Below are 26,235 nucleotides of genomic sequence, written 5' to 3'. Positions count from 1 at the left end.
AACTCTTTTTGATAAATATGAAAATAATATAAAAAGTTGTATATCAAAACATGGAACTATTAATAAAGTAGTGATGAAATAAATCATTGATAAGTAAAACAATTTTGTTAAACACTAGTTCTGAAAATTAAAAAAGTATATTTAAGAATATAGTTAAGTTATATAAACAAGTAGATTTAATTGAAGTAAGGAAAATAGATTTTTGTTTATGGAATAAACAATTATTATTATTAATTTGTTTTTTACAAAGATGTTTAAAAATATTTTTGTCTTTTATTTTTTTGTTTATCCATTTAAGATTTTATTATTGAAAACATTGTGGATATTATGAAGTAATTATTTTCATTAATTTTAATCCAACGATGGGTTGATTCTTAGTTATTCTATAAAAATTTATTTTATAAAGTTTTTTTTGAATTAGTTGTTGTCTTTGGTGTAACTTTTTGTGATAATATCTACAACAACTTTTTGAATGACTTCTTATATTGGTATTTATGAATTAATATTCATTTTTATCTTTGAATTTATTTTTATTGAAAATGGATTAGTTAATGTCTATTTTTGAATTGAAATGATGTATTGAGTTTTTCATAAACTTGTTTGATGTTTATTAAATTTGTTTATATACTGTTTTATTATATTTTTATTATTTTATATTATTAAAATTATTTATTTTATATTTGTTTTACTTGTCCTAATAATAAGATTAATATTTTCTAAATGTATGTATTAAATGAAATTATTTATAAAAGTTTCAAGTGTTATGTTTTAAATTGGGTAATAAAATATCTATTATCAAAAAAAAAACAAGAATTACCAAGACATTTTATAAAAAAAAATAAATTCATTGTTATTTTCAAACATTCTTTATTATACTGAATTGAATGAAGTCAAAAAATTAAAACAATGATTGGTTAAGAAAGATATCATAATAATATTTTGATTAAACCATAAAGATGTTCAATTAATGAAAAAGAATTCTTTGAAGAAAGATACAATGAATAAATAAAACTTCTTTTAATATTGTGAAAATCATTTTTTTATCCAAAAGAATATTTAGTCTAAAGAAAAATTATTCAATAATGTATAAATAACATATAAAGAATTAAAACAGTTTTATAATACGTATTTATTTGATTTATTAAAATCATTAATAATCATAATATTCATATAAAAGAAAGACTAAGATTTAATTAAAACACTAAAAATATAGATAACAAAATGACCAAAAGAATGATAATTTTGTTCTTTAATAACATTATTAAACAGACAAATTATTATTATAATGATTTGAAATTCTTTTTATTTAGGTTCAAATAAATAAAATTCATATGAGTTTGTACATACAAAAATATTCTCTAAACAAATAACTCTAAATAAATGAGTATTAGATTTAATACCTTCCAAATATCTGAGTCAGTCTATAAAATTAGTAGAAAAGTAACTTTTCTTGTCTTTCTTTTATAGTACAAACAACTTTTACAAAGAATAAGTAAGTAGTTAATTTAAAAACCAGAATGAAAAAAAAATTATTTAAAAGTCTGTTTTATATCATAACCTCTCAATTTTTTTGTTCTTATTTTTTAAATATTGAATTGTATTGACTCTGCAAAACAAGTTAACTTATTTCATTATTATTTAACTCATTTCAGTGATCATATTGGATGAATGAATAGAATTTTTGTTTTTGTTTTCTTTATCCAATGCTTTCTGTCTTAGATTTTAAATCTATAATTTAATCTAAAGATGAAACCTAATCAATGTAATGCAGCTAACAACGAAAAAATCAATATTATGAGAGTTTTTTGGTTTATTCGTTTCTTTATTTTCTGTAATGCCAAATTTTATTGATTCATACAACTAATTTTGTTTATTGTCATTTATCACATAAAATACCTGTTTTTTTAATTTTTTTATTTTTTCACATAAATTAAAACAATGATTATTGGATTGAGCGAACTTCTTGATTTTGTTTTGAACTACCTCTACTTTAAAAAAAAAGATGCCATAAAATACTTATATCTCTACTCAGTACGCTCTATTAAAAAATGGTATAGATAATGTAGTGTATTTATAAAACATTAGTAAAAGGAGGATAAAATGAATTATTTTTAGAATAACGTTTCGATAACTAAAAAAAGAAGAGTTTAAATAAAAAATACGTGGTAACCATGTTGAAAAAAAGTATCATTTTTAACAAAAATAAAAACAAATTTTGACATGAGAATAAATGAAAAAGAAAAAATCATCTTTTGAGGAAACTTAAAAATGAACCAAAAAGAATGGAGCAATGGAGTCGAATAGAGAAGTATGCCATGGTTAAATGGCTTGAATTTGTTGTACAAAAAGAGATTGGGTCATTTGAAAGAATTAATGGTCTAATTCTTATAAGATTTATTGAAGAAATATCACATTCAAAGTGTAAATTCCCATACCCCAAAATCATTAAAACTCCATTCCAGTCTATGGAAGCTGCAAATGTTTTAATTAACTTTTGTAATCAATTGGGAATTGGGTTTGGAGGTTCTGCAGAAGACATATTTAAAAATGATGAAAAAATGATGTTAGCATTCTTTACTATTATTGCTCAAAAATACCTTAAATTAAAAAGAACTGACATGGAAGAAGTCACAACTTGGATTGAACGAATAACGGAATGGAAATGTTTAAATTATACAAATGACTGGATTGATGGGAGAATGATTAAATTGATATTAGGACCAGAAGATCCATTAGGAAAAATGAAAGAGTTTGGTGTTGTAGAAGTTGTTGAACGAATTGAAGATGTAGGTGTTGATGAACTGACAACAATGATGTTAATTAGAAGATTGTATGAAAAGAAAGAAAAGATTGAATTATATCATGCACAACGCGAAGACTGGGATGAAATTAGACAACAATTTGATGAACAAAGAAAACAAGATGCTTTAAATTATGCCCTTGGCATTACAGACAATAAACCATCACCAATGTATACCATTAACTCTCCCTTTAAAAAAACAATGAGAAAGGAACAAAACATTCCTGAAAAAGAAACTGTTCAAGTCACAAAAGTCATTAACATAGAACACAAACAAGAAGAATTCGCTCTAGAAAACCAAACTACTAATCAGATGAAACGAAATAATAAAATAATAAGTCAACAAGAAGAAAATAAAAATGATAGGGAAGATGACTTTGATAAAGATATGAAATTCGTAAATGAAACTGAAGAAGTTAGACTTCAGAAACTAAAAGAAAAACTAGAAAAAGAAAAGAAAGAAAGAAAGATAAGAGAACAACAACTATTTCAGAAAGAAGAAGAAGAAAGAAAAAAGCAAGAAGAAGAAAGAAAAAAGCAAGAAGAAGAAAGAAAAAAGCAAGAAGAAGAAGAGAAGAGAAAACAAGAAGAAGAGAAGAGAAAACAAGAAGAAGAAAGAAAAAAGCAAGAAGAAGAAGAGAAGAGAAAACAAGAAGAAGAGAAGAGAAAACAAGAAGAAGAAAGAAAAAAGCAAGAAGAAGAAGAAAGAAAAAAACAAGAAGAAGAGAAGAGAAAACAAGAAGAAGAAAGAAAAAAGCAAGAAGAAGAAGAGAAGAGAAAACAAGAAGAAGAAAGAAAAAAGCAAGAAGAAGAAGAAAGAAAAAAACAAGAAGAAGAACTATGGCTAAGGAGACTGAACGAACTTGCAGATGAAAAGAATACAGCAACACCAGAAAAAAGTATTCTAACAAAAGAAAAAATTATTGACAGAGAAAAAATGAAAAAGTCAAAGAAAAACAGTCGAATCGAAACAGAAGATGAACAGAGAAGACTCAAAATATTAGAGCTTAAATTGCATAGGGAAGCTGAAGAAAGAAGAAAACGAGAAAATGGAATTAAAGACCCAGAACCAGAATTTGATATAGAGCTATCTGTTTCTACTTGTGGTCAAACAAAATTACCTTCTATTGTTTCTATAGATAAAGAACAGTCAACAGGAGATTTTAAAGACGACAAAACAACTCAGCTAGACAAAGAGAAAAAAAGAACAAGTTCTTTAGACTTAACCACTCAGTTAGATTCTTCTTCCATTGTAAATAATATGTCAGATGAAAGTGGACTTGAAAAGTCAAAAAATTCAAACAGTGAGTTAAAAATAAGTTCTGACTCTGAAACAAATAGAATCCCTTCAAATGAAGTTAAGAGCACTTCTCCAACTCAAAAACAAGTGATAGAACAAAATTCAAGAGGTTCTCCTCTTTCAAAATCCCCAGACACTCACAGTACTAACCAAAGTAACAATAGTTTAAATTCTAATCACATTAACGGTCTATTATATTCACAATACTCTTCAACTCAATCAACAGCACGAACTGATAACTCTATTAGTTCAGTGCCTCAAAAAGATTTAAGTAAAGGAGGTGATGAAATTAAAGACTCTGACCAATTAATTGGTTCAGGAAAAGCCTCACATCAACTAACCCAAACTCTTGAACCTATCAAAGAGAATGATGAACAACCAATAACCAAAAAGAAATCATACGAACAAGGTGAGGGTACTGAGTCTAATGACCTTAATAAAAAAATTGAACAAGCAGATCAGTCAGACTATGAAAAACAAGAATTAACTCGCAAAAAACAGGAAGAAGAACAAAAGAGAATTGAGGATTTGCATGAGATAAAAAGACAACGACAAGCCACATTAGACATTGAAGGTAAACATCAACAAGGAGAAGTTAAAGTCATGAGCCAACCATTTGTATTAGACCGTGAACATCTTTTATCTGATAAAGCAAGTGGTTTGATGGATTATTATTATCAAAGACTAAAGTCCTGGATTGGTCTTGAAAAATATAAGATTATTTTGAATGAAAAAGTAACCAGTTTAACAAACGAACGAATTAACAGAACTGTATGTGGGCAAACAAACATTATGGTAATTATAATCACAACAGACTGCTATATCTTTGGATCGTATAATTCATTACAAATACCAAATGCTCCTCAAAAGAAATATAAATACCTTATGAATGATCCAGAATTCTTTATCTTTTCCTTAAAAGGATATAACTTATATGATAGCCCCAAAAAATTCATGAGAAAAAAACCAGGAAAAACTTCTTGTGTTTGGGCAAGTTCTCAGAATAAGGTTCTTTATTCAGTTAAACGATTTTATAAATTAAACAAAATGTCAGCTTCTTTATTCACTAAAAAAATTGCAATTGAATATAATGATGTTCCTGAAATGAAACATTTATATTTCACGGGATCTGTCAACTTTGCTATTGGCAGAATGATAATATCTCAATGGAATTAAATTGTTTACTGAGTTTTGTTATTAATTAAAGAATTCTTTTCTAACATTTAAGACTATTTTTCATATGAATAAACGAAATTTCTTTAACTTACCTCTATAGAATAATTTAGTTTATTATGGTAGTTTTACCAATTGAAATAACTTATTTTCATTGTGATTAAAAAGTTAAAATAGAAAAAATATTTAAATAAATTTTTTAAAGTACAACATTTGGTTGTTTTAAACTGATATGAGTTATCGCATTTGATGTATATTATTCCATGTAATTAATATTATTGTTTAAAATATAACTGTTTTTGAAATAATTTATTATTCCACATATTTATTCTTTTATTAAACGACTTTTATCAAACTTCTTCAACTGCTTTTTATATGTTAGTACATTCAATGTTTATCATGACTCGGAAAAAAAAACAATTATATAATGTAAAGTTCTGTAAAAAAATGAGTGTCACTGATATTGAACCGTTATTTATAGCATTGAGATAACACACTAATTATTTAAAAAAAAAAATAAAACAAGTTTAGTCATATTAATTACAACACCTAAGCCGTTACATAAAATGTTAACAAAGTGATAAAATTTTAATACATATCAGATTTCATAATTAATTGATTCCTTTGAAATTTATTAATGAACGTAATATTGAGATTATTAGCAATAATATGTTATTGCTTAAAATAAGAAATAATAGTTTGGAGGTATGTACATTAAGACTAAAATGAAGGAATATCAAAAACTAATATAACAAAAATCTAGAAATAGAAGTTATATACATTGGTGAAGGAATTGAAACACGGAAAGAATAATAAATCATTTTGCCAAAAAAAAACGTATAAAAGTATGAAAGTTTTAGAAAACGACATAATAATCACAACATAATATAATTTATGAATCCAAATTAAATAAACTTGATTTTGGTGATTTCTTTAACATTTTTAGATAATATTTTTTTGTATTTAAATTAATCAAGATTGAATCATTTCATTTCAATTACTATAATTCGTTTTGTTGTGAAATAATATTTTCCACAAAGTGAATTTCTTATTCTTTCATATTCATATGAACGTTGACCACAATATAATTATATTTTATTATATTCTTTATAAACATATCACCATTTCCATTATATCCATATCCAAATTCAAACAAACATTCACTTGTTTGATTCAATAAATAAAATGCATATTGTGATTCTTTAATATCAAATTTTATCATTCCTTTCATTCTTCCATTTGAATTTAATGAAAATAAAAAAATGGTTTTGAATCATTTATATCATCATTAACTTTATTGGTTTTAGAATTAACATATCCTCCAAATTTATTTCCTTCTGAATCTTCAATAATAATTATTATATGTTCTTTATTCTTTATTCTTTCTCCAAATACTGATGTATTAACATTCCAATTATCATTATCTGAATCAAATAGTATATTGAACATTCTTCTTTCTGTATATTCTTCTATTTGTAACATTTGACGTTTTGTATCTTCTTTTTCTTTTCTTCTTCTTCTCTCTTCTTTCTTTCTAAATGATCGCTATAATGCTTTTTCCTTTCTTCTTATTAAATTCTTCGGCGATTGTATCTGTTTCTTGTGGTGTTTTTATTATTTTGTTTTTCATTATCATTTCTTCAATTGAAATGATTTTATCTATTAATTCATTCCGTGTTTTACTTAGTGTTTCATCATCATTATTACATTCTTCTATGATTCTTGACATTTTATTCTTCATTATTTCTATTTTGTTGATTGTTTCTTGACTTTTCTCTATCACTAATTTTCTTCTTTTTTCTGTTTCATCAATCCTATCAAATATTCCTTCTCCTCTTTTAATTGCTTCTGAGTATGTTTCATTCTCTTTTAGTTCAAATACTTCATTTTTAATACTTCCTAAATAATATTGATAATTCTTAGTAGTATCATCAATTGATTGTTGAATGTTTGGAAGTATTTCTATTACTTCTTTAATTATTTGATTATTCTTGTTAATTAACTCTTCCATTTTAATTTAAATTGATGTTTATAAGTTCAAATTATGGATTGTTTAAATAGTTAAATACATGTCAATAACTCACATAGTTTTTCTTTATTATTTTCATTCAACAGTTTATTCATAAATTAAACGTCATTCATTTTATTGAATTTTAAATAATAAAATAATGATGATTCTTTGAAAAATATTTTAATCATATCACCATCATTTTATTACTTCGTTGTTTGTTAATGTTAATTCATAGTTTGTAATGAATTTAATTATTCCCCTTCATTATATCTAGTATCTTCTCTATTTCATCATTTCATTAACTAAGATATTGTTGTTTAATATCTTTAACTTTTTCAAATAGTTTAATTAATTGAACGTTCAGTGTTTATTGTAACGAAGAGTAATAATTATTATCTTTCAATACCCTGATAGTTAGTACTTTCTTTTAAGTAAGTTACGAAATATAATATTAAGATTAAAAATATCAGTGATTATTTTATACACCTTCGTTAGAAAACAATACAACAAATGCATTAGACTTTAATGGTTGTTTGTTTAATATCATTTTGTTAATGCCATAAGAAAAGAATATTAGAAGTAATGACAAAAAGTAGAGTTGAACAAGAATAACACAAAAAGTTATAATAAGACAAAACATATAATAAAATCCATCTCAAATGAAAAGGAGAAAGTAAAAATACAAGTATAGATAATCTGATAATTTGTATCTATAACTTAACAAATAATAAGTCTCATTCTTCACAACAAGGATATTTCTTATTCCATAAAATACATTGACCCAACATCACTTATTATAAACTCTTTTCAAAATTTTTATTCTATTAACACGTAAAAACATCTAATTATAAATTAAAATTGTAGAAGTAAGAAATTATTTTAAAGTTTTAGATTTGAATGAATTTATTCTAACATTTCATAAAAATATAAATAACAAAAATAATTTTAAAAGCAAATGCACTTAAAGCTTATCATAGAATTTATCTAAACCTGGAACACCTTCTGGAAGTCCTTTTCTCTTTCTAATAGCAGCAACAATTGATCCTACCTTTGATGTTGCATCAGTAACATCACCATTGAGTAATTGCCAGTGATCAAAGACACATTGTGGGAAGGCTTGTCCTGATGTATGTGATCTCAAATCGGCAGTAAATCCAAATGATTCACAGACTGGAAGATAAGCTCTAACATTGAATAATGGAGTACCTGGTCTTTGTTCTTCTGAAATAATCTTTCCTCTTCTTCTTGACATGACAGTGTAAATTCCTCCAATGGCTGATTCTGGGCATTGAATTTCGGCAAGATACATTGGTTCAAGAAGTGATGGAGCTCCTGTTAAGACACATGCGAAACAGCATCTTCTAGCACATGGAATCATTTGAGCTCCTCCTCTGTGGATAGCATCAGCATGTAATTTAACATCTTCTAAGTTAATTCTAACTCCTCTAATTTGTTCGTTACAAACTACTCCATCATGCATAGCATTGTTAAATCCATTAACAATGGAATCTTTAACTTCATTCAAATATTGAATACCTTTTGTAACATCAACAAACAAATTTGGTCCACAGTTATCTGGTCCGAAACACCAAATCTTTCTTGCTTCATCAACATCCCATCCATATTTCTCTGAAAGGAATTTAGCTCTTTCTTTAAAGTCTGTATCTGGTTTAATTTCTCCGGCTTCAATATCTTCAGCAAGTCCTTCAGCAAATGGGAAGGCTCTCATGAACAATCTGTTTTGATTGTTAGCTGATTTAGAAAGGCATTGAATTCTTGATGGTTCTGTAATAGTTTCTCTGAATGAGACAACTGGTTCAGTAACAATCAATGGAACTCCTGAACAATAATCTTCTTGAAGATCCTTAAGACAAACTTCAAGATGAAGTTCTCCAGCTCCAGCAACAATGTGTTCTCCTGATTCTTCGGTATAACATAAACAAAGTGGATCGGATCTTGATAATCTCTTCATACCTTCAACAAGTTTTGGAAGATCTGATGGATTCTTGGTTTCAACAGCGACTCTGACGACTGGTGAGACTGAGAATTTCATATCCTTAATAATATGTGCTGTATCAGAATCAGTAATAGTTCCTGATTTCAACAAATATTGATCTACTCCAACAAGTCCAATGACATTACCACATGGACATTCATCAATTGGATCAGTATATCTACCCATCATTAACATAGTTCTTTGAATGTTCTTAATAACACAATCATCTTTTTTACCTGGAACATAATTTGGTCCACAAATTCTAGCTTTTCCTCCTGTTCTAATTGTTCCTGAGAAAACTCTTCCAAAGGCATAGAATCTTCCTTTATCATTGGTTGGAATCATTTTAGAAACATACATCATTAATGGTCCTTTTTCATCACAATTAGCCATAGCTTTAGCTGCTTCATCGTCCATAGGTCCTGTGTAAAGATTTGATGTTCTGTATTTTTGTGCAACAACTGGTGATGGAAGATGGAGAACAATCATTTCAAGTAATGTAACACCAGCTGGTAACCATAATTTCATAACTGTCTTAAGAAGTTCTTTTCCTTCTTTTTCTTTATCATCAGCTGATAATTTGATTTGTAAGTTAGTTAACATCTTTTCATAATCAGCTTTTCTTCCTTCCATAATAGCATTGAATAATTTAGTAATTGGGTCAAAACAGAATTGAACAAATCCTCTTTGAAGAACTTCTCCATGATCTCCTTTTCCGTTCTTCTTCCATTTCTTAGCTTTAGCATCCCAATAATTGTCACCCCAAAGTTTTTCTAACATTCTCTTTCTATCAATTCCAAATTTGGCTGACCACATCTTAGCAAACTTTTCAAGTGTAAATGCCCATCCGTGAAGTCCTGATCCAAATGCAACTGTTCCTTCTCCTGGTGAAACTTGAACATCTCCAAGAAGTTCATCTTTGTAGGTTGAAATAAGAACATTAACGTTTTCAATTGATCTACAGAATGATTGATATGCTTCTTCTGGTTCTTCTTTTAATTCAAGAATAACTCTATCAACTTTGTTAATAATGACAATTGGTTTAACTCTTTCTGTTAAGGCTTGTCTAAGGACAGTTTCAGTTTGGACACAAACTCCTTCAACACAATCAACGACAACTAAAGCTCCATCAGTAACACGAAGTGCTGCTGTGACTTCTGATGAGAAATCGACGTGGCCTGGTGAATCAATAAGATTAATAAGGAATCCATTTCCATTAGCATCAGCTGGGATATCTTCTTTATCTTCAATTTCATAATACATAGAAATTGAGGTTGATTTAATAGTAATACATCTTTCTTGTTCATCGGGTCTAGTATCAGTATATCTAGCTACTCCAGCTTTTTCATTAGAAATAATACCTGCAAGTGTAACAAGTGAATCTGTTAATGTTGACTTACCGTGATCGACGTGAGCAATGACACACATATTTCTAATGTTGGATTTATTCAACATGAAATCTTTCATAGTTTTGACTCCTGTACTAGACATGACTCTTTTCTTTACTTCTAAGTTTTCTCTTTTACCCTTTTTATATTTCTTGTTAACCCTTCTGTTTCATATTTATTAAAATGAAAAAGGGTTTTTTCGTTTTCTTTTTTCTTTATTATTTTCATATCTCAATCTTTTTATCATTTCTCTTTCTCTCTTTTAAAACTTAATGTAATAAATTGAATTTCAATTAGTTCTTACTATTCTCTTAAGAACAAATGCCATATTCTCTGCTAAATTCTTCATGGTGTTTTTAGCTTCTTCATCCTTTTCAACTTCATGTTGGTCTATAACATTTGGGTTATATCCATCGTTCCAATAACTTGATCCAATAGTAATCATTTGATTAATTCCAAACCAATGATTTATTGTATCATAAACATGAATAGCTCCTCCTCTTCTTGCCATAACAACTGCCGCTGCAACTTTTCTTCTAAGTGTTTCTTTGTTGTAATAAATTGGTTGACTTCTATCAATGAATGTCTTGACAACTCCTGGAACGTCTGCGTAATATGTTGGACTTCCAATAATTATTCCATCTGCCTCAATTATTTTCTGAAGCAACTCATCCATGACTGGATCATCTTTCCAACACTTTCCAGTTTTTTGACAGGCATAACATGCAACACAAGGTTTAATCTCTTTCTTTCCAAGTTGATAAATTTCCACTTCAATACCTTCTTTTTCTAATCCTTCTTTTACCCAACTCAACATAGTAAAAGTGTTTCCTTTTTCTCTTGGACTTCCATTAATCATAAATACTTTAATTGGTTTTGACATTCTTTTAATAATCAGTATTTGTTTGTAGTTATTTGCAGTTTAAACATACTGTTAGTTTTGTTTGACTTTTCTATCAATGTTTGTATTATGTTATAATTTCGTTTAGTCACGAAGTTTATTCTTTGGATGTCTCATTTATAGTTGTTTTGTGCTTGTCTAATCACTTTTCAATTTTATGAAAGGGTATTGTTACAATAAGGATTTGACTTAAATAAGGTTATACTTTAGATAATTTATTATTAACTTCATTGTATGAACCAATAATATAATATTATTAAATAAATGATTAATTTTAGTCAATTAATGGTAACTCCAGATTAAATTTTTGGAAAAAGAAAACAAGTTTTAAACAATTGTGTGGAATTGAAGTTGTTATATCTATAATTTGTTTATCAAGTCACAAACGTCTAATGTTTATTTTTTTTTTAAGGAATATCATTTTTATTTTGCCCTTTATGTTTTGTTTATATTTTAAACAATATACAAATTTAATTAAACAGTAACATTCATGAAGAAGAGATTAATACCAAAAAAAAAAACAAAAATCATAAAGTGAAAGAATGAAAGATTAATGATTCTTCTTAAAAAAAATTGTTATGTTATAAAAAAACATTTTTACTAATAAATCTAAAAAGTTTGAAGTTTATGAAATTTTTTCTAACATTAAGAAGTAATTATATTAAAATAGTTAAGTTATGAATTTAAAAGGTAATGAAATAAGAAATAAATAAATCTTTTTCAGTAGTATTTTACAAAGAAAAAATTTTTTAAACCACAGTAAAATAAAATTAAATAAATGCAAGAAAAATTCATTATATAAAACAAAAAATAATAAAATGAAGAACAATAAAGTAATAGTTTAGAATTGAACTTTTGCATTTAAACAAATAGACTCTAATTGGTTTTGACGATTGGTTAAAAACTTTCCTCTAAAAAATGAAGTAGATTGAGAAAGACGATCTGCATTAATGAGTTTAGCAAGTAAAAAGTCATGTAAAGCAGATTCATAATGATATTTTTCTTGAGTAATAAAAGGAGGAATAGGAGGAACATCATTTTTAACACATAAATTAATATCATATTTTGGTGTTAAAGAAAATGGTTGACTTAAGTCATATCCAATAATTAAAAATGCATGGTTTGTTAGAGACTTAAAAGAAGTAATATCTATAGGTTCAGGAATTGAATTATATTCTTTAAATATAATAACACAAATATCATTTTGAATAATTTTTTTTCTTTCAATTTGTTGATCCGTTTTAGCATTAAAAGGTAACATTGTAGAAACATGAAAAGCACATTCTATTTGGTCATTACTAAAAGTAGATACAATTATTTCTGTTCCAAAAGGAAATCCATTACAATTTAATCCACCACAATATCCTGGATAAGTTTTCATGTCAACTCGTTCTCCTAATAATTTTAAGAATTGTTCAAAATAAGGACTTGCCTCTTTATTATTATAAAATTCGTTTTCTGTAAGTTGACCCAATGTTCCATATAACACTCCAAATTTAAATTTTTCTGAAACTGTTTGATTTTCTAATTTAGTTAATGCAGTATATAACGTACGAGAATGAATTGGGGATAATGTTTTTCCATTATAACCCAATTCTTTTAATATTTGAATATCAGTAATATTTCCAGGATATTCTTTTCTTAAATCACCTTTTTTATTTCTAATAATTATTTTTCGTTTTTGTGTAGATAAATCAAAAGATTCTCTTGTAAATCTTGGACTAAGAGAAGAAGATTTTAATAAACTTTCGGTCATTGAAACGACCAAAACATCTCCTTGAATAGGGACTATATAATTAATATGTTTTTTATAATCAAAATATTTTTCATAATATTTAATACAAAGAGTAGGATCATGAGTGTTATAATATTCTAATTCTTTATGAGTATGACTACAACAATTTGAATAATTTTCTAAATGATATCCAACAGGAAATGTTGAAATATCAATTAAAGCAATTTTATCAGGATTAACAATTTTAAGCCATTTTTCTTGTGGATATTTTATTGTTTCAAATGTTTCTTGAAGAGTTTTGATTTGTAATTCACTCATTTTATCAATTAAAAATGAAGAATTTAAGATATCTTTTAATTCTAATTCAAAATGATATTCTTCAGCTATTTTCATAACATCTTTTCCATAAAATGTTAAATTTAAAAGAGCATGATGTTGTAATAAAATTCTTATAGCATCTTTATTTCTTTTTTTAATAGCATAATATAAAGGAAAATCTTCAGTCATTGTTTGAACATTTACATCTGCTTCATTTTTACAAAGAATTTTCATAGCATCAATATTCATAGATGCATTACATAAGGCAATTAAAGCAGTATCTCCTTTACTTGATTTTAAATTAACAAACTCTTTATTATTTTCTCCGTCTGGTAAAAATCTATTTAAAATTGGTAAAAATTGTTCAATATTTGTTTGTCTACATAAATAATGTAATGGTGTTCTGTGTTGAACATTTCTTGCTTTTTTATCAGCTCCAGAATCTAATAATGCATTAATTACATTTGCATTAATTGTTTGTCCTGATAATGCAATATGTAATGGTGTATATCTAAACTTGTCTGCTGCATTGACATATGCACCTTTTGCTAATAACCAATTAACCATTTCAACTAATCCATTTTGAACACAATAATGTAATAATGTTTTTCCATTTTCATCAGAATCATTTGGTCCATATTTTCTAACATATGCCATCATTGGTTGTTCGATTTGTGATCGTGTAACACTTCCATGGAATAATTTAGTCATTTCTGTAAATTCTTTTCTTGAATTTTTTAAAGGAGTATATGCAAACCAAAGAAATAAAGTTCCTTTTCCTGCTGGTCTATCTAATTTAATAGTAAACCCATCATTTGTTCTCTATAAAATCAGTGAATTTTACTATATGAATTAGATATAATAGTAGAAAAAACATATTTGTTAGACATGAAGAAATTAAATAATTTAAACTGATAAATCTCTTCAATATAAAAAAGTATAAAAAATGAATTGCACAAACATCTACTATACTGTTTGTTATTTTTGTACCATTTCCATGACTTGTTGCTTTAAATACAAAAAGAGTTGGTTCAATTTCAAATATTTTAGGATATAAAACAACAAATGATAAATTCCCATTACTTGGATCAACTAATCCACTTTGAAACTGTTCTCCACATAATGGAAAATTACTTGCATAATAACTAAATTCTTTCATAAATTGTATTTTAGAGCTTTCTTCTATCTCTATTTTTTCTTTTTTCAAACGTTCGATTTCTAATTTTAATTTTGTTACTTCATCTTCATATGATAAAGATTGTCGTGATGAAACTGTAGCAGATTGTTCTGATATATTTGAACTTTGAAATAAATCTGGTAATTGATTATTTACTGATTCTGAACGTTCAATCTGGATAGTGAGTGGTTCACTTGAATTCATCTAAGAATATTACTTTATCAAAACTTCTTTTTCTTATTTTTCTCCTTTTTAAAACTAGTTTTTTATTAACTTCAAACTATTTCTTCTTTCCATATTTTTCGCTTTTTTTATAATTATGTTTTATATAACGATTATTAAAATATTTGAATTACTTAAATTTTTTTTAATAAACTTATTCTTCTTCGTTGTGTTGTGTGTTGGAAATTCTTTCTCTTTTCTCAAAATAAAAAATAAAAAAATTGAATTAATTTTACAATAACTCTTATTTAAATGCAATTTGTGTCAAAATAAACAAAATAAAAATTCTCTTTTTATTTTTAGAAATTAAAGTAAAAAATCAAATATTTTAGAAACAAAAGATTAAATACAAATTAGAATTTTAAAAACTTAATCTTTAAATATTTCTTTATATATATATATATTTTTTTTTTCAAAAAATGAACAGTTTGTTTAATAAATAACCAATAACAAATAATAAAATATCTTTCGTTCATATTATAAACATACATATGTTATAAAATTGTTTTTATGAATTTTATTGTAATTTATTTATATCATCATTATATAAAACAATTCATTCCATCATATTATTTTTAGTTTATTTAATATTTTTATAAACAAATTTTATCTTATTGTTTTCAATTAAATTATTTTATTGTTACAGAAAAAAAAAGCAGTTTTATTTTTTTTTATAGTTTTCCAATTACAATATTTCATTCTCTTAGTCATATATATTCTTTGTTTAGTCACTAGTTTGGAACTTTCTTATTGTTTGTTCTTTTTATTCATTAATACATTATTATCGTTTACTGAATTATATTTATGACATAAAAAGAAAATACATTATATTACATTTGTGTAAGTTATTAGACATTTATATCTACTTATTAAATAATATATTTTTATTATTGTCTTTAAAAAGATAAAAAGTAATTTAAAGCTTTTCTATTACATAGGAGATAGTACTCAAAATCTTTGTTGAAATAAACAAAGAATCATTGAAGTTGTTTTATCTTGTTTAAGTAAATAATATGAAAATCCATTAATTTAAAAAATTAACAAATAAATTTTGAAAAACATAAAAATAAACTTAAAAAAAAAGAAAAACTTGAAATGGTTTTATATTTTTTTTAGCCTTTATAATGTTGTTTTTGATGTTGATTTTAGCACTTTCAGTAAATGCACAACTTAATGACAAAACAAATCAGGAAATCAAAAAGTCACTTGCAGATACGTTGTTTGGAAAAGAAAAAAAATGTCCACAAACGGTTAAACAAGAAAAAAATACTACTACTGCTTCAGTTCAATTTGATAAATTAATAATTAATGGTAATCTTACTAATATCAATGAACATTTTAAAAACCTTCGGGTTATCCTTCAGGCAGAAGCTCATAACACAGCTCTTATGAAAAGAACTGGTTACAGACAATGTAATTCAAATAAAATGATGAAAAATGGAAAAGGAAAAGTTTGTAAAAGTTTATTTATGAAATATTTAAGACAACAACCAAACTGGAACATTAAAGTTGAAACAAAAGTTCTTGGTAACTCTTTGTGTTTGAAAGACCTTTCTAAATTAACTGAACAAGAAAAGACTAAACTTGCACAAGATTTAATGAGTGATACATCTAATGTCAAACAAGATACTTTAGAACAAATTCTTGCTGAGTTTTAATTCACATAACCTAATTAAGTAAAGTTGCCCTTTCGTTTTGGAGTTGAGAAATAAAAATGAAATCAAAAATAGAGAATTAGTCATAAGCCTTTATCTTTTCATTGCGAAAAACAATCTCAACATATTATTTAAAGTGAAAAAGTAAATAGGAAGAAATATAGTTCTTTCTCCGCAAAAATGTTGGTCAGTTATAGGTATGAAAAATTAATATTTCTTTCATTCTTTGGTTTTGTTGGGTTGTTGTTTCTTGCAACATTATTCTTTGGTACTACTCAACCTCCACCTGACATCCGAATGAAAGTCACTCCAAATGGTAAACGAGATATTGGAGTTAACCAATATCTTTCAAATATAAACCATTGGATGTCGTCATCATTTTATACTATTGCTTTACTTTCAATATCTTCAATGAAACCAGAAACATTTGAATCAAATGAACATTTAAAATTTATAACTATTCAAGATAAGTTTAAACCAAATGAATGGTGGGCAAAGAATGGATATCTTGTTTCTTTACATGACTTTGGTTATTTACAAGAAGAAATTGAATTTGATGATTACAAAGAAAAAATTTCATTGAACTGGGCTTTTAATGAAAGACTAAAATATATTCCAGATGAAGTTGACTTTGTCTTTGTTACATCACTACTTGACCCTGAATTAAATAAAACACAAGTTGAAATGACTCTTCACTATTATTTTGACCAAATCAATCAATCCATTGATGACATTTGTTTACTTGGAATAAATAAAAAAAGTACAAATGAAATTAAGAAAGTATATGCTAAATGGCCATCAGTTCAATTTCAAGGAATATCTGGATTAATTATTCCACGAAATAGCATTCGAGGAATTAAAAGGATGTTATATTCAAGTCATTACTTGAATTCATTTGAACTACTTATTCAACACTATTGTGAGGTAGATGAAAAGCCTATTCTCCTTTCACCATTATACACATTTTTGCCAGAGGAATTCTAAAGAACATATTATGAACTATTAGACAAAGATAATTGAGAGGTTTTTGATACTCTTTATTTGAAAAAAAAAATGAAGAGAGTAATGCCTAAAATTAAACTTATTTGTATTATAATCACAAGAATAATTTATCCAACACTGACTTTTATTTTATCAATAATAATTAATCGAAAAATATAAACATTTTTATTCAATGCTTCAGAAAGTCAGTAACTTATTAGAATAACATTATATAACAAACTGTATTTAAAATTTATGCTAGGTACAAATAAATAGTGTTTAATTATAATAAAATTACCTTTCATAAATACGTAACAAATCTGAAGATAACAAAAAGTTTTATGACTTTCTTAATGACTTAGTCATAACAATCTTAACTCATAAAAATTCTAAATTAAACATGTAACGATGTCACTATTTAAACAGTGAATTTGTTTGATGAAGACATATACTACACACTACATTTACTTTAAAAAAAGTAATTCAGAGAAATAAAAATGTTAACCCCTAAACTACAACAATCCTATTACTTATTTACTAACAACATATTATAAAGTCAATAATAAAAAATAATTAATGGTTTTATTCTTTTCAAAAATGGCACAACAAACAAAGAAATATTGAATTACTTGGGTATATAAAATGATTTTATTTATCCATCAAATAAAATTTACATATAATATATCCAACGAGTTGATAATGAAAAATACACTAAACTGTATTAATATTTAAATTTCATTATTAATACTATTTCAAAAGTTATTCAATAAAAATTTGATGATGAACCACTTTTTTATAACTCAGAACTATTTTATTTTCTGATGTAGAATAAATAAAATTATATTGTTTGAAATGACTAAATATTTGACTACTATAAGTTTGTCTTTCTCTTTAACGAAAAATAATCCTTATTAATTTAGACAAACGCCTTTAACCTTCACCTTTGACTTAATCACATTTTTTTTATTAAACTCAAGTATTGATTCGAAGAATGAAATATAATCATTACATATTTCTTTATTAGGGTGTCTTTCTAATATATTTTTAACTACAACATTCTAAAAACAATAAAAATAAATACTTATTCATTTGTTTTTTTTTTCTCAAAACAACAACACTTAAATTATTATAATAAAATTACAATAGTCTATTTGAAAAAAAAACGAAATAGATCATAATGAATAATTTATTAAAAACGATATACTAACAAGTGATCTAAAAATATTTTCATGGTTTTTATACAAAGAAACATGATGAAATTTTACATGTTCTATTTTAAGACAAATAAATTCTTGAATAAAAATACATAGCATGAATTACAAACTCTTATGTCCTTGTTGAATATAGTCTAGAAGAATAGAAATAAGCATCGTATCATTCTTTTTGAATGTAACAAATTGTTTATTATCAACACGAGACAGTATTTCTGAATTAATGACTGAGCCTACATGGTCAATATCCTTTCTTTTAAAACAAAAGTAATTAAAATAAATAGACTCTATATAGTCAATAACCAGTGAGTTGTTTTTACCGTTAGAAAATTTTTTTTGAAATTTTACCCCAAGTTCCTCAACAATATCAAAAAGTAAATGAACTGATTCTGTTGTTCTATTTTTCTTCATTCGAGAAAGTGCAGTTTCCTCCAATACTCCATTTGCGATATCCATTTTATATATTTCATGAACCCTTTTATCAATTATATTTTCAAAATCAACTTTGTCGGAATCATTGAATTGTATTGTTTCAATTGGAAAGAAAGGCTTTGATACAGAAGCCTTTCCTGCAGGTTTCCTTATTGTAATTTCTGCATATGTACAAAGTATTGCAATACAAAGAGACTCATTAAAAACTATCTCATTTCTTTTATCTTTATAGCAATAAAGTACTTTCCCTTTCGATCGCATTTAACCTCGTTTAAACCTTTAATTATTTCTTAGTTTCTATGACTTATTCTTGTTTTATTCAAAAATTATAATTTGAAAACTTTCTTTCGTATTATATCAAAAATAACTTCTTGTTTTTTCTTTCCTGACTAATTAATGTTTGACTATCTTTTCCTTTGAATTTTTCTTTTTTATTTGAAGAAACAAACAAACAAAAATAGTTTTACTTTTTTTGAAATAAAAATATTGAATTAATCAATTCTTTCGTAAAATAACATAAAAGCATTATTTGTCACAACGTGGTTGGTATTAAGCCTTGTTACAGTATCATCATTAAAAACAAACCAATCTGAACCACATCTACAATAAGAATAATAATGTCCACCATTTAATGTCCCTCTATGATTCTATTCTAAAGTTAATTTGTTTATTGAAAATAAGTCTAACAATACTATAAATAAAAAAAAATAGACAAACCACAACAGAATTTAATCGGTATTTCCCTACCATTCCAAATTGATGAAGATCAATTTCAAGCGGAAAATAAACAAGAGAATTATCTTTTACTACACTTAAATGTTCTGTGTATCTAAACCGTTTTAATTGAATAACAAGAACATTTGGAGGATATTCAATAATACATTTTTGTCTGGCATTAACTTTTTTTCCACACTGACTACATTTCCATTCATTTCCTTTACCTAAAATATTTTCTTTAAAAAAGTCATTTAAACACCACTCTAATGATATACCATTTGGATTTAATATATTTTGGCTTGGCCCTTCTTCTCTTTCCATTCTTCCAAATTTCTCAATATCCTCTTCTTCCCCTTTGAATGTTAACAACCACCCCTTCTTTACTTTTTCTTCATTAAAAGGTTTTTCAACACCAAAAACACTCAAACGTTCTTTCAATTTGTCTTTCTCAACTAGTATTGGAATAAGTTGTCTTCTCAATTCTCCTCTAACATTGACCTGAATATAAATAAGTTTAGGTCTTTCTATTTTTTCAAATGCAAGTAACTTTCTTGCTCCTCTAAGGTCAAGTGCTTGAGGAACATTTTCAAAGTCAACAGGAATAATCTTTCCACATTCACACCAAATGCCATTAATTTTTTTTTGAACTTTTGCTTCAATCCTTTCTTTTAATTCTTTCATATTTGGTCGAATTTCAGTCCAAATATAAAAGAGTTTAGGAAGTCCTTCTTTACCAATAAAAACTACAGGAAAATATCCATCTACCTCCTTAGGTAAAGGAATATCAATTGGTAATGTTGCAAAAGGATTATGATTATCAGAATAATTACCACAATCACATAGAGTTCTTTTTAATAACATACCAAAGAATAATTCACTAATAACACTTTGATTATTTCGTACATATTTTTCAAAAGCACTACAACCCATTGATATTTTAATTCGGTTTTCTTTTTGCAAATAACCATCATTTGTAATATTGTCTTTTATCTTCAAAAAGTTTTCTGAATTTTTTGATAGTGTTAATACCATTTCTTTTGACATTTCATGTTTTTGTTCATTTATTTCGTTTCTTTCATTATTCTCTTCAGAGTCAGGTGTTTCTTGTATTGTTACAGAACGAACAAGAGGATTATCTTCCTCTAATTTTATTGTTACAAACTCATCTCTCTTTATTAAGGGAGATCCTTCATGAATTTCTGTCTTTTCATTTGGAGCAATTTTTTCTGGAATTTCTAATACTAAAGGTTTTGTTGGTATTTTTGTTTTAGCAATCTCAGGTATTCCAACTTGATGGTCATTGATTTTAATGGGAAGAATAGGCAAATCGTCTTTAGGTAGTGAGATAGGAATTCCAGATTGAGTCCCTCTCATTTCTTTATCAAGCTCATCCAACAAAAATAAAAAGAATTCTGACGCATCATTTTGGTTATTTCCTTTAAACATTATATTTTTTTCTCCCATAATTTCTTTAATTCCTCTAGGTGTACAAATAGCATAATCACCACAAAACATAGCTTGGATAAGAGCAATAAGAGCAATAGAAATTTTATTGTGATACTGTGTTTCATTACCAGGTGCAATGTCTTTACGTATGAGACTATCTTGAGTTAAACAGAAATTTTGAAATAATTTAGAATGAGCAATACTTTGTAAAATACAATTCATATAACATGTATTCCCTAAGTTATATAACCCACACACCCCATTCGGTAATTTTTTTGTTGTTTTTTTATGATTTTGACGAGTGAAGAAACGATAAATAAAGCTCATTCAAATATTTTAAGTTCTTTTATATCTTCTTTTTATTGTTAAGATTTTTATTAATTTTTCTTTCACTTCATGATAATTTCAAATAAAATTTATGACTTTTCAAAACACTATCTCTTATTATGACAACTAATAATTTACAAAGGATAAATGTCCTAATATCTTAAGTTCATGCCAAACAAACCTACTCATGAAATACTTTAACAACTAAATTATTTATATTAGATTCTTGAAAAAGAAACGAATAATTCTATTATTGTGTTGATTAAAAATGTTATATAAAACTAAAAATATATTTATAGAATTAATGTTAATTAAAACATTTAATAAAATAAATTAAAATGAAATATTAAAATTGTAAATTACTTTAAAATAAAAATTAGTTAATTAAGTGTTAATAGAATTTTCATATATTCTTCCAAGCTTAGGAGAGATTAATCACATCCATGAGTTGTTTTTAAAAAGAGTCATTTCTTTGTTTAATTTATTCTTTAGGTTTTTCTTGGAGTATGAGAAATGCACTTCTTTGTTTTATTTCTTCCTATTAATTTCTTCTCATCCTTCTTCTGCTTATTCCTTCTTTTTAACCTTTTGTTTATTTTCTGCCTTAATTTTAAATAATTTCATTTCCTCCTTTTTATTTTATGAAAAAGAGAAGAAAACATTTCATTACTACTATATTATTATGTTTAATTTTCTTTTATTCTCAACTACATGTTATCAAATCATTTTCCTTAGTTAATACTTCCATATTTATTTCTTAATTTCTTTATTAATAAATATCCATTCTTATAATATAATATGTAATATTCAACCATAATAATTTTCTACACCATTTGCAGCATTAACCCATACATTTTTAATTCAAAATCACCATAATAATCAAATAAAAACTAATAGAGTCGAAGCTTAATTTTGTATTAGGGTTTGTGTGTTGTGTTTCAGACATGACAAAAAATTAAAAAGAATAAAAACTAAAATAAAAAATATATAACAAATAAGTTAAATTGGTTATGGACGAAGTGTTGTTAGTAAAGAAATTAGTTGAAGACGCCATTGTTCCAACAAGAGGATCAAAGTGTGCTGCAGGAATTGATTTATATTCTAATACAAATTTTATAATTCAACCACATGAAAGGTTTTTAGTTTCAACAGGAGTCTCAGTTCAAATACCACACCAGTGTTATGGGAGAATAGCTCCACGGTCATCACTAGCACTCAAATATGGAATTGATGTTGGTGCTGGTGTTATTGATGAAGACTATAGAGGTGAAATAAAAGTAATTTTGTTTAATCACTCAAATGAAATATTTAATGGTAGAAAAGGTGACAGAATAGCACAACTTATTATTGAAAGAATTTCATATTGTAGAATTTCAGAAGTAAAAGAATTAAATACAACTGATAGAGGAACAAATGGGTTTGGTTCTACAGGTAAATAAATGTTTTATTCAATAACTGAAAAAATGAATTTAGAATAAAGAATGTTAATTACTGAGTTTCTGTTATATTTTCTTTTACTTCTTCATTAGACTCTTTCTTTTGTTTAATTTCTTCAACAATAATTTTCATTCCAGAATCATAAGCTCTTAAATGTTCTTTAGCAGATAATTGAGCATTCTTTTGAACAACACTTCTAAATCTTTTCATTAATTCATCAGCTCTTTGTTTCTTTTCTAATTCAATTTGTTCTTTCTTTCGTTCATCTTCTTCTTTCATTGTTTTTAAACATTCATTGAATTTACTTTCAACTTCTTTAGCCATTTCTGGTTTAATAATATTTGTTGGTTGTGGTCTCCATAATAATCCAGCAAAATTAGTTTTATATGTTTCAAATTGTAAATTTCCAAAACAGTCATATAACATAAATCCATTCTTTGCATGTGGAGAATAAAGATATGAACGTACTGCACCAAGGAATAATCCCATTGGATCCCAACAAATATAACTCATATTTTCAATTGGAACTTTTTTGTATAATTTCATTCTGTCTGTGTTGTAGAAATATAAGTATGGTTCTGATGTACTAATTCCACTCACTACCATAAATTGCCCATTTGGTGAATAAGAGAATGACTTAGCTTCAATATTAGGAAGTGAAGAAATTAATTTAGTTTCATTACTACTAATATCATAAATATGTAATGTTGGGAATAATGAATCTCCTTTCTTACTATGTTGATATGCCATAATACCAAATTGCATTTTTATTGGATTAACACTCATAAAATGAGGTGTAGCATTTAATTCATTCATAGATGCAGTAATTGTTTTATCTAATGTAAATACTAAAACAGCTGTTTTCTTATTTTTATTGCATTGAACAACTAATTTCTTTCCTGATGAATGCCATCCAAACTCTGCTCCTTTTAATGAAAATACTTTATGTTTAAAAATAATTTCTTGTTTATCAACATCATAAAAGTAGAAATGTGCTTGTTCATTAGTTTTTTGAAGTGGTTCATGATATGCAACAATAATATTTGCTTTAGGACTCCAACTAATTTTATTAATTGAACTTTCAAATGTAACTAATTTATTACTTAATAATTGAATTGTTGGTGTAGTATATATTTCAATTGAATTAGAATCAACTTCACTAATTCTGGCTAAATATTTTTCATTATAACTAAATTGAACAAAGTCTTGACCAATTGGTGTTAAAGTTTTTTCTTTTTTTAATGTTTCTGTCATTCTTTTTAAACTATTTGCTTTTAAATCAAAGAATTTAATACCTTTTGTAAATCTTCTATCCCAAACAATAATATGTCTATTAAAAGGTGCAGTAGCTGAGTATGTAGCAATAAATGTATCATGTGGTGAAATAGTAACATGTGTTAATCCTGGATGTGGGAATTGGAATTTCTTTTTACAGTCCGGTTGAACTACAATTAATCCATGTTCAGTAATTGAATATAAAAATGTACCTGATGGTGAAAATGAACAATTAGATGATATAAATGGTTGTTCTTCTTGCATTGTTATTTCTTTTGGAATGCTTGGATTATACCATCCTAATGAAACAGTCTTTCCATATTGGAATGTTGCAACACATTCACTTCCTTCAGTGTATTTATCTTCTTTAAGCCATCCTTTAAAATCAGTAACTTCAATTGGATGAAAGACTAATGGTGTATATTCATCATTTTCTTTTAAGATTTCATCAATCTCTTTTTTAGTATAAAATTTTAATGTGTTTTTATTATCGAATTTCAATTCAACAAATCTTGTTTTAAATTTAATTGCTGCTTCATCATCTTTAAAATCAATAAACCCAATTCCTGTAGTTTTTTGACTTGTTTCATCAACAAAAACTTGTACATTATTTGGTTGGTCTGATAATTCTGCTCCATTCTTTACTAATACCATTCTTTTTAAGAATAACGTTAATTTAGGAACTGAAGCAACAGGAATTCCTACAGGAAGTCCATCACAAATAAGTACAGAAGATTGTGTAATTTTAGAGGTTTTAGTTGAAGCACTCATCAATGAATTAAATTTTCTTTTTATTTTTTATTAACAACCCTTGTTATTTACTTTTAGTTATTTTATAGTTTATTTATAATTTATTGAGTATTTCTTTTTTTTTTCTTTCTTTGTTTATCTTTCTAATTCAATTTGTTTCAAATGAAATTGAAGATAAACATATAAGAATTAACATATGACCTTCTAATGTTGTTAATAAAACAATAAATCCAGTTAAAACTTCAAAAGAAAAAGAAACAAGAATATTTTGTAAATTAAAAACATAAGTTTAAAAAACCAACTCACTTATTTCTTTTCTGGCAATAATTGTTTCTTTGCAATATCCATCATATCATTCATGTCAGTTTCTGGTAATGGACAAGGATGAATATTCCATACATTAGCTGCATATTCTTTCATAGATCTATCAGATGAGAATTTACCCATCTTAGATACACACATAACACATTTATGATTCCATTCTTGTGGTTTTTTCCAAGTAGCATCAACTTTCATTTGTGCTTCAAGGTATGAAGCAAAGTCATGTGCAACTAAATAATAGTCATTACCACCCCAGAATTGTCCAATAAGTTTATTAAACCAATCAGCAGCTCCAAACATACCTCCAGAAATAGCTTTTAAGACATCATAAAGTCTTTCATCAATATAGCTTGTTCCTTGTTGTCTAATTAATTCAACTTCATTCTTCTTAGCTCCAAACATAAACATATTTTCTTCTCCAATCTCTTCTGCAATTTCAACATTAGCACCATCCCATGTACCAATAATAAGTCCTCCATTCATACAGAATTTCATACATGATGTTCCTGATGCTTCATATCCAGCAGTTGAGATTTGTTCATTAATATCATTTGCTGGAATAATAACTTCTGCTAATGAAACACTATAATTTGGAATGAAAACAATCTTTAACATATTATCTATAGTTTTATCATTATTAACTATATCAGCAACTGAGTTAA

General features: G+C 26.0%; 11 protein-coding genes across 11 annotated transcripts in view, besides 2 other annotated features; 4 read left to right on the top strand and 7 right to left on the bottom strand.

Annotated features, from left to right (window-relative positions):
• Nucleotides 1-2,315: 2,315 nt before the first annotated feature.
• Nucleotides 2,316-5,276, top strand: EHI_189500 (calponin homology domain protein, putative; the record flags this gene model as incomplete). Its single annotated transcript, XM_645914.2, has 1 exon — nucleotides 2,316-5,276. One exon carries the CDS (start codon nucleotides 2,316-2,318, stop codon nucleotides 5,274-5,276), a length of 2,961 nt encoding a protein of 986 aa, XP_651006.2.
• A 2,949-nt stretch (nucleotides 5,277-8,225) lies between these two features.
• EHI_189490 (elongation factor 2) lies at nucleotides 8,226-10,771 on the bottom strand (the record flags this gene model as incomplete). Its single annotated transcript, XM_645917.2, has 1 exon — nucleotides 8,226-10,771. One exon carries the CDS (start codon nucleotides 10,769-10,771, stop codon nucleotides 8,246-8,248), a length of 2,526 nt encoding a protein of 841 aa, XP_651009.2. The 3' UTR covers nucleotides 8,226-8,245.
• A 186-nt stretch (nucleotides 10,772-10,957) lies between these two features.
• On the bottom strand, nucleotides 10,958-11,551 carry EHI_189480 (iron-sulfur flavoprotein, putative; the record flags this gene model as incomplete). The annotated part of the gene is made up of 1 exon (XM_645918.1): nucleotides 10,958-11,551. The coding sequence occupies one exon, from the start codon at nucleotides 11,549-11,551 to the stop codon at nucleotides 10,958-10,960; it is 594 nt and encodes a 197-aa protein (XP_651010.1).
• Nucleotides 11,552-12,410: 859 nt separating this feature from the next.
• Nucleotides 12,411-15,003, bottom strand: EHI_189470 (Rap/Ran GTPase activating protein, putative; the record flags this gene model as incomplete). Its single annotated transcript, XM_645919.1, has 2 exons — nucleotides 12,411-14,444; nucleotides 14,584-15,003. 2 exons carry the CDS (start codon nucleotides 15,001-15,003, stop codon nucleotides 12,411-12,413), a joined length of 2,454 nt encoding a protein of 817 aa, XP_651011.1.
• A 1,153-nt stretch (nucleotides 15,004-16,156) lies between these two features.
• On the top strand, nucleotides 16,157-16,709 carry EHI_189460 (uncharacterized protein). The gene has a single exon (XM_645920.2). It carries the CDS (start codon nucleotides 16,158-16,160, stop codon nucleotides 16,677-16,679), a length of 522 nt encoding a protein of 173 aa, XP_651012.1. The 5' UTR covers nucleotide 16,157; the 3' UTR covers nucleotides 16,680-16,709.
• Nucleotides 16,710-16,973: 264 nt separating this feature from the next.
• Nucleotides 16,974-17,660, top strand: EHI_189450 (uncharacterized protein; the record flags this gene model as incomplete). The annotated part of the gene is made up of 1 exon (XM_645921.2): nucleotides 16,974-17,660. The coding sequence occupies one exon, from the start codon at nucleotides 16,974-16,976 to the stop codon at nucleotides 17,658-17,660; it is 687 nt and encodes a 228-aa protein (XP_651013.2).
• A 1,313-nt stretch (nucleotides 17,661-18,973) lies between these two features.
• On the bottom strand, nucleotides 18,974-19,561 carry EHI_189440 (uncharacterized protein; the record flags this gene model as incomplete). The annotated part of the gene is made up of 1 exon (XM_645922.1): nucleotides 18,974-19,561. The coding sequence occupies one exon, from the start codon at nucleotides 19,559-19,561 to the stop codon at nucleotides 18,974-18,976; it is 588 nt and encodes a 195-aa protein (XP_651014.1).
• Nucleotides 19,562-19,791: 230 nt separating this feature from the next.
• On the bottom strand, nucleotides 19,792-21,790 carry EHI_189430 (ubiquitin carboxyl-terminal hydrolase, putative; the record flags this gene model as incomplete). The annotated part of the gene is made up of 2 exons (XM_645923.1): nucleotides 19,792-19,947; nucleotides 20,018-21,790. The coding sequence occupies 2 exons, from the start codon at nucleotides 21,788-21,790 to the stop codon at nucleotides 19,792-19,794; spliced, it is 1,929 nt and encodes a 642-aa protein (XP_651015.1).
• Nucleotides 21,791-22,159: 369 nt separating this feature from the next.
• Nucleotides 22,160-22,489: a repeat region.
• An 83-nt stretch (nucleotides 22,490-22,572) lies between these two features.
• Nucleotides 22,573-22,740: a repeat region.
• Nucleotides 22,741-22,800: 60 nt separating this feature from the next.
• On the top strand, nucleotides 22,801-23,229 carry EHI_189420 (deoxyuridine 5'-triphosphate nucleotidohydrolase, putative; the record flags this gene model as incomplete). The annotated part of the gene is made up of 1 exon (XM_645924.1): nucleotides 22,801-23,229. One exon carries the CDS (start codon nucleotides 22,801-22,803, stop codon nucleotides 23,227-23,229), a length of 429 nt encoding a protein of 142 aa, XP_651016.1.
• A 49-nt stretch (nucleotides 23,230-23,278) lies between these two features.
• EHI_189410 (uncharacterized protein) lies at nucleotides 23,279-25,273 on the bottom strand (the record flags this gene model as incomplete). Its single annotated transcript, XM_646203.2, has 1 exon — nucleotides 23,279-25,273. One exon carries the CDS (start codon nucleotides 25,271-25,273, stop codon nucleotides 23,279-23,281), a length of 1,995 nt encoding a protein of 664 aa, XP_651295.2.
• A 285-nt stretch (nucleotides 25,274-25,558) lies between these two features.
• Nucleotides 25,559-26,235, bottom strand: part of EHI_189300 (uncharacterized protein) — a gene marked incomplete at both ends in the record, with an annotated part of 1,502 nt that continues 825 nt past the window's right edge. Inside the window, one exon of the mRNA XM_001913784.1 lies at nucleotides 25,559-26,226. Coding sequence (XP_001913819.1) covers nucleotides 25,559-26,226 — 668 coding nt within the window. The remainder of the gene's footprint in view (nucleotides 26,227-26,235) is intronic.

Source organism: Entamoeba histolytica, genomic scaffold (genome assembly GCF_000208925.1).
Source record: "Entamoeba histolytica HM-1:IMSS scf_1104750519141 genomic scaffold, whole genome shotgun sequence".
NCBI lineage: Eukaryota > Evosea > Mastigamoebida > Endamoebidae > Entamoeba > Entamoeba histolytica.
Note: the sequence above shows the minus strand (reverse complement) of the source record. Positions and strands in the feature narration are given on the sequence as shown.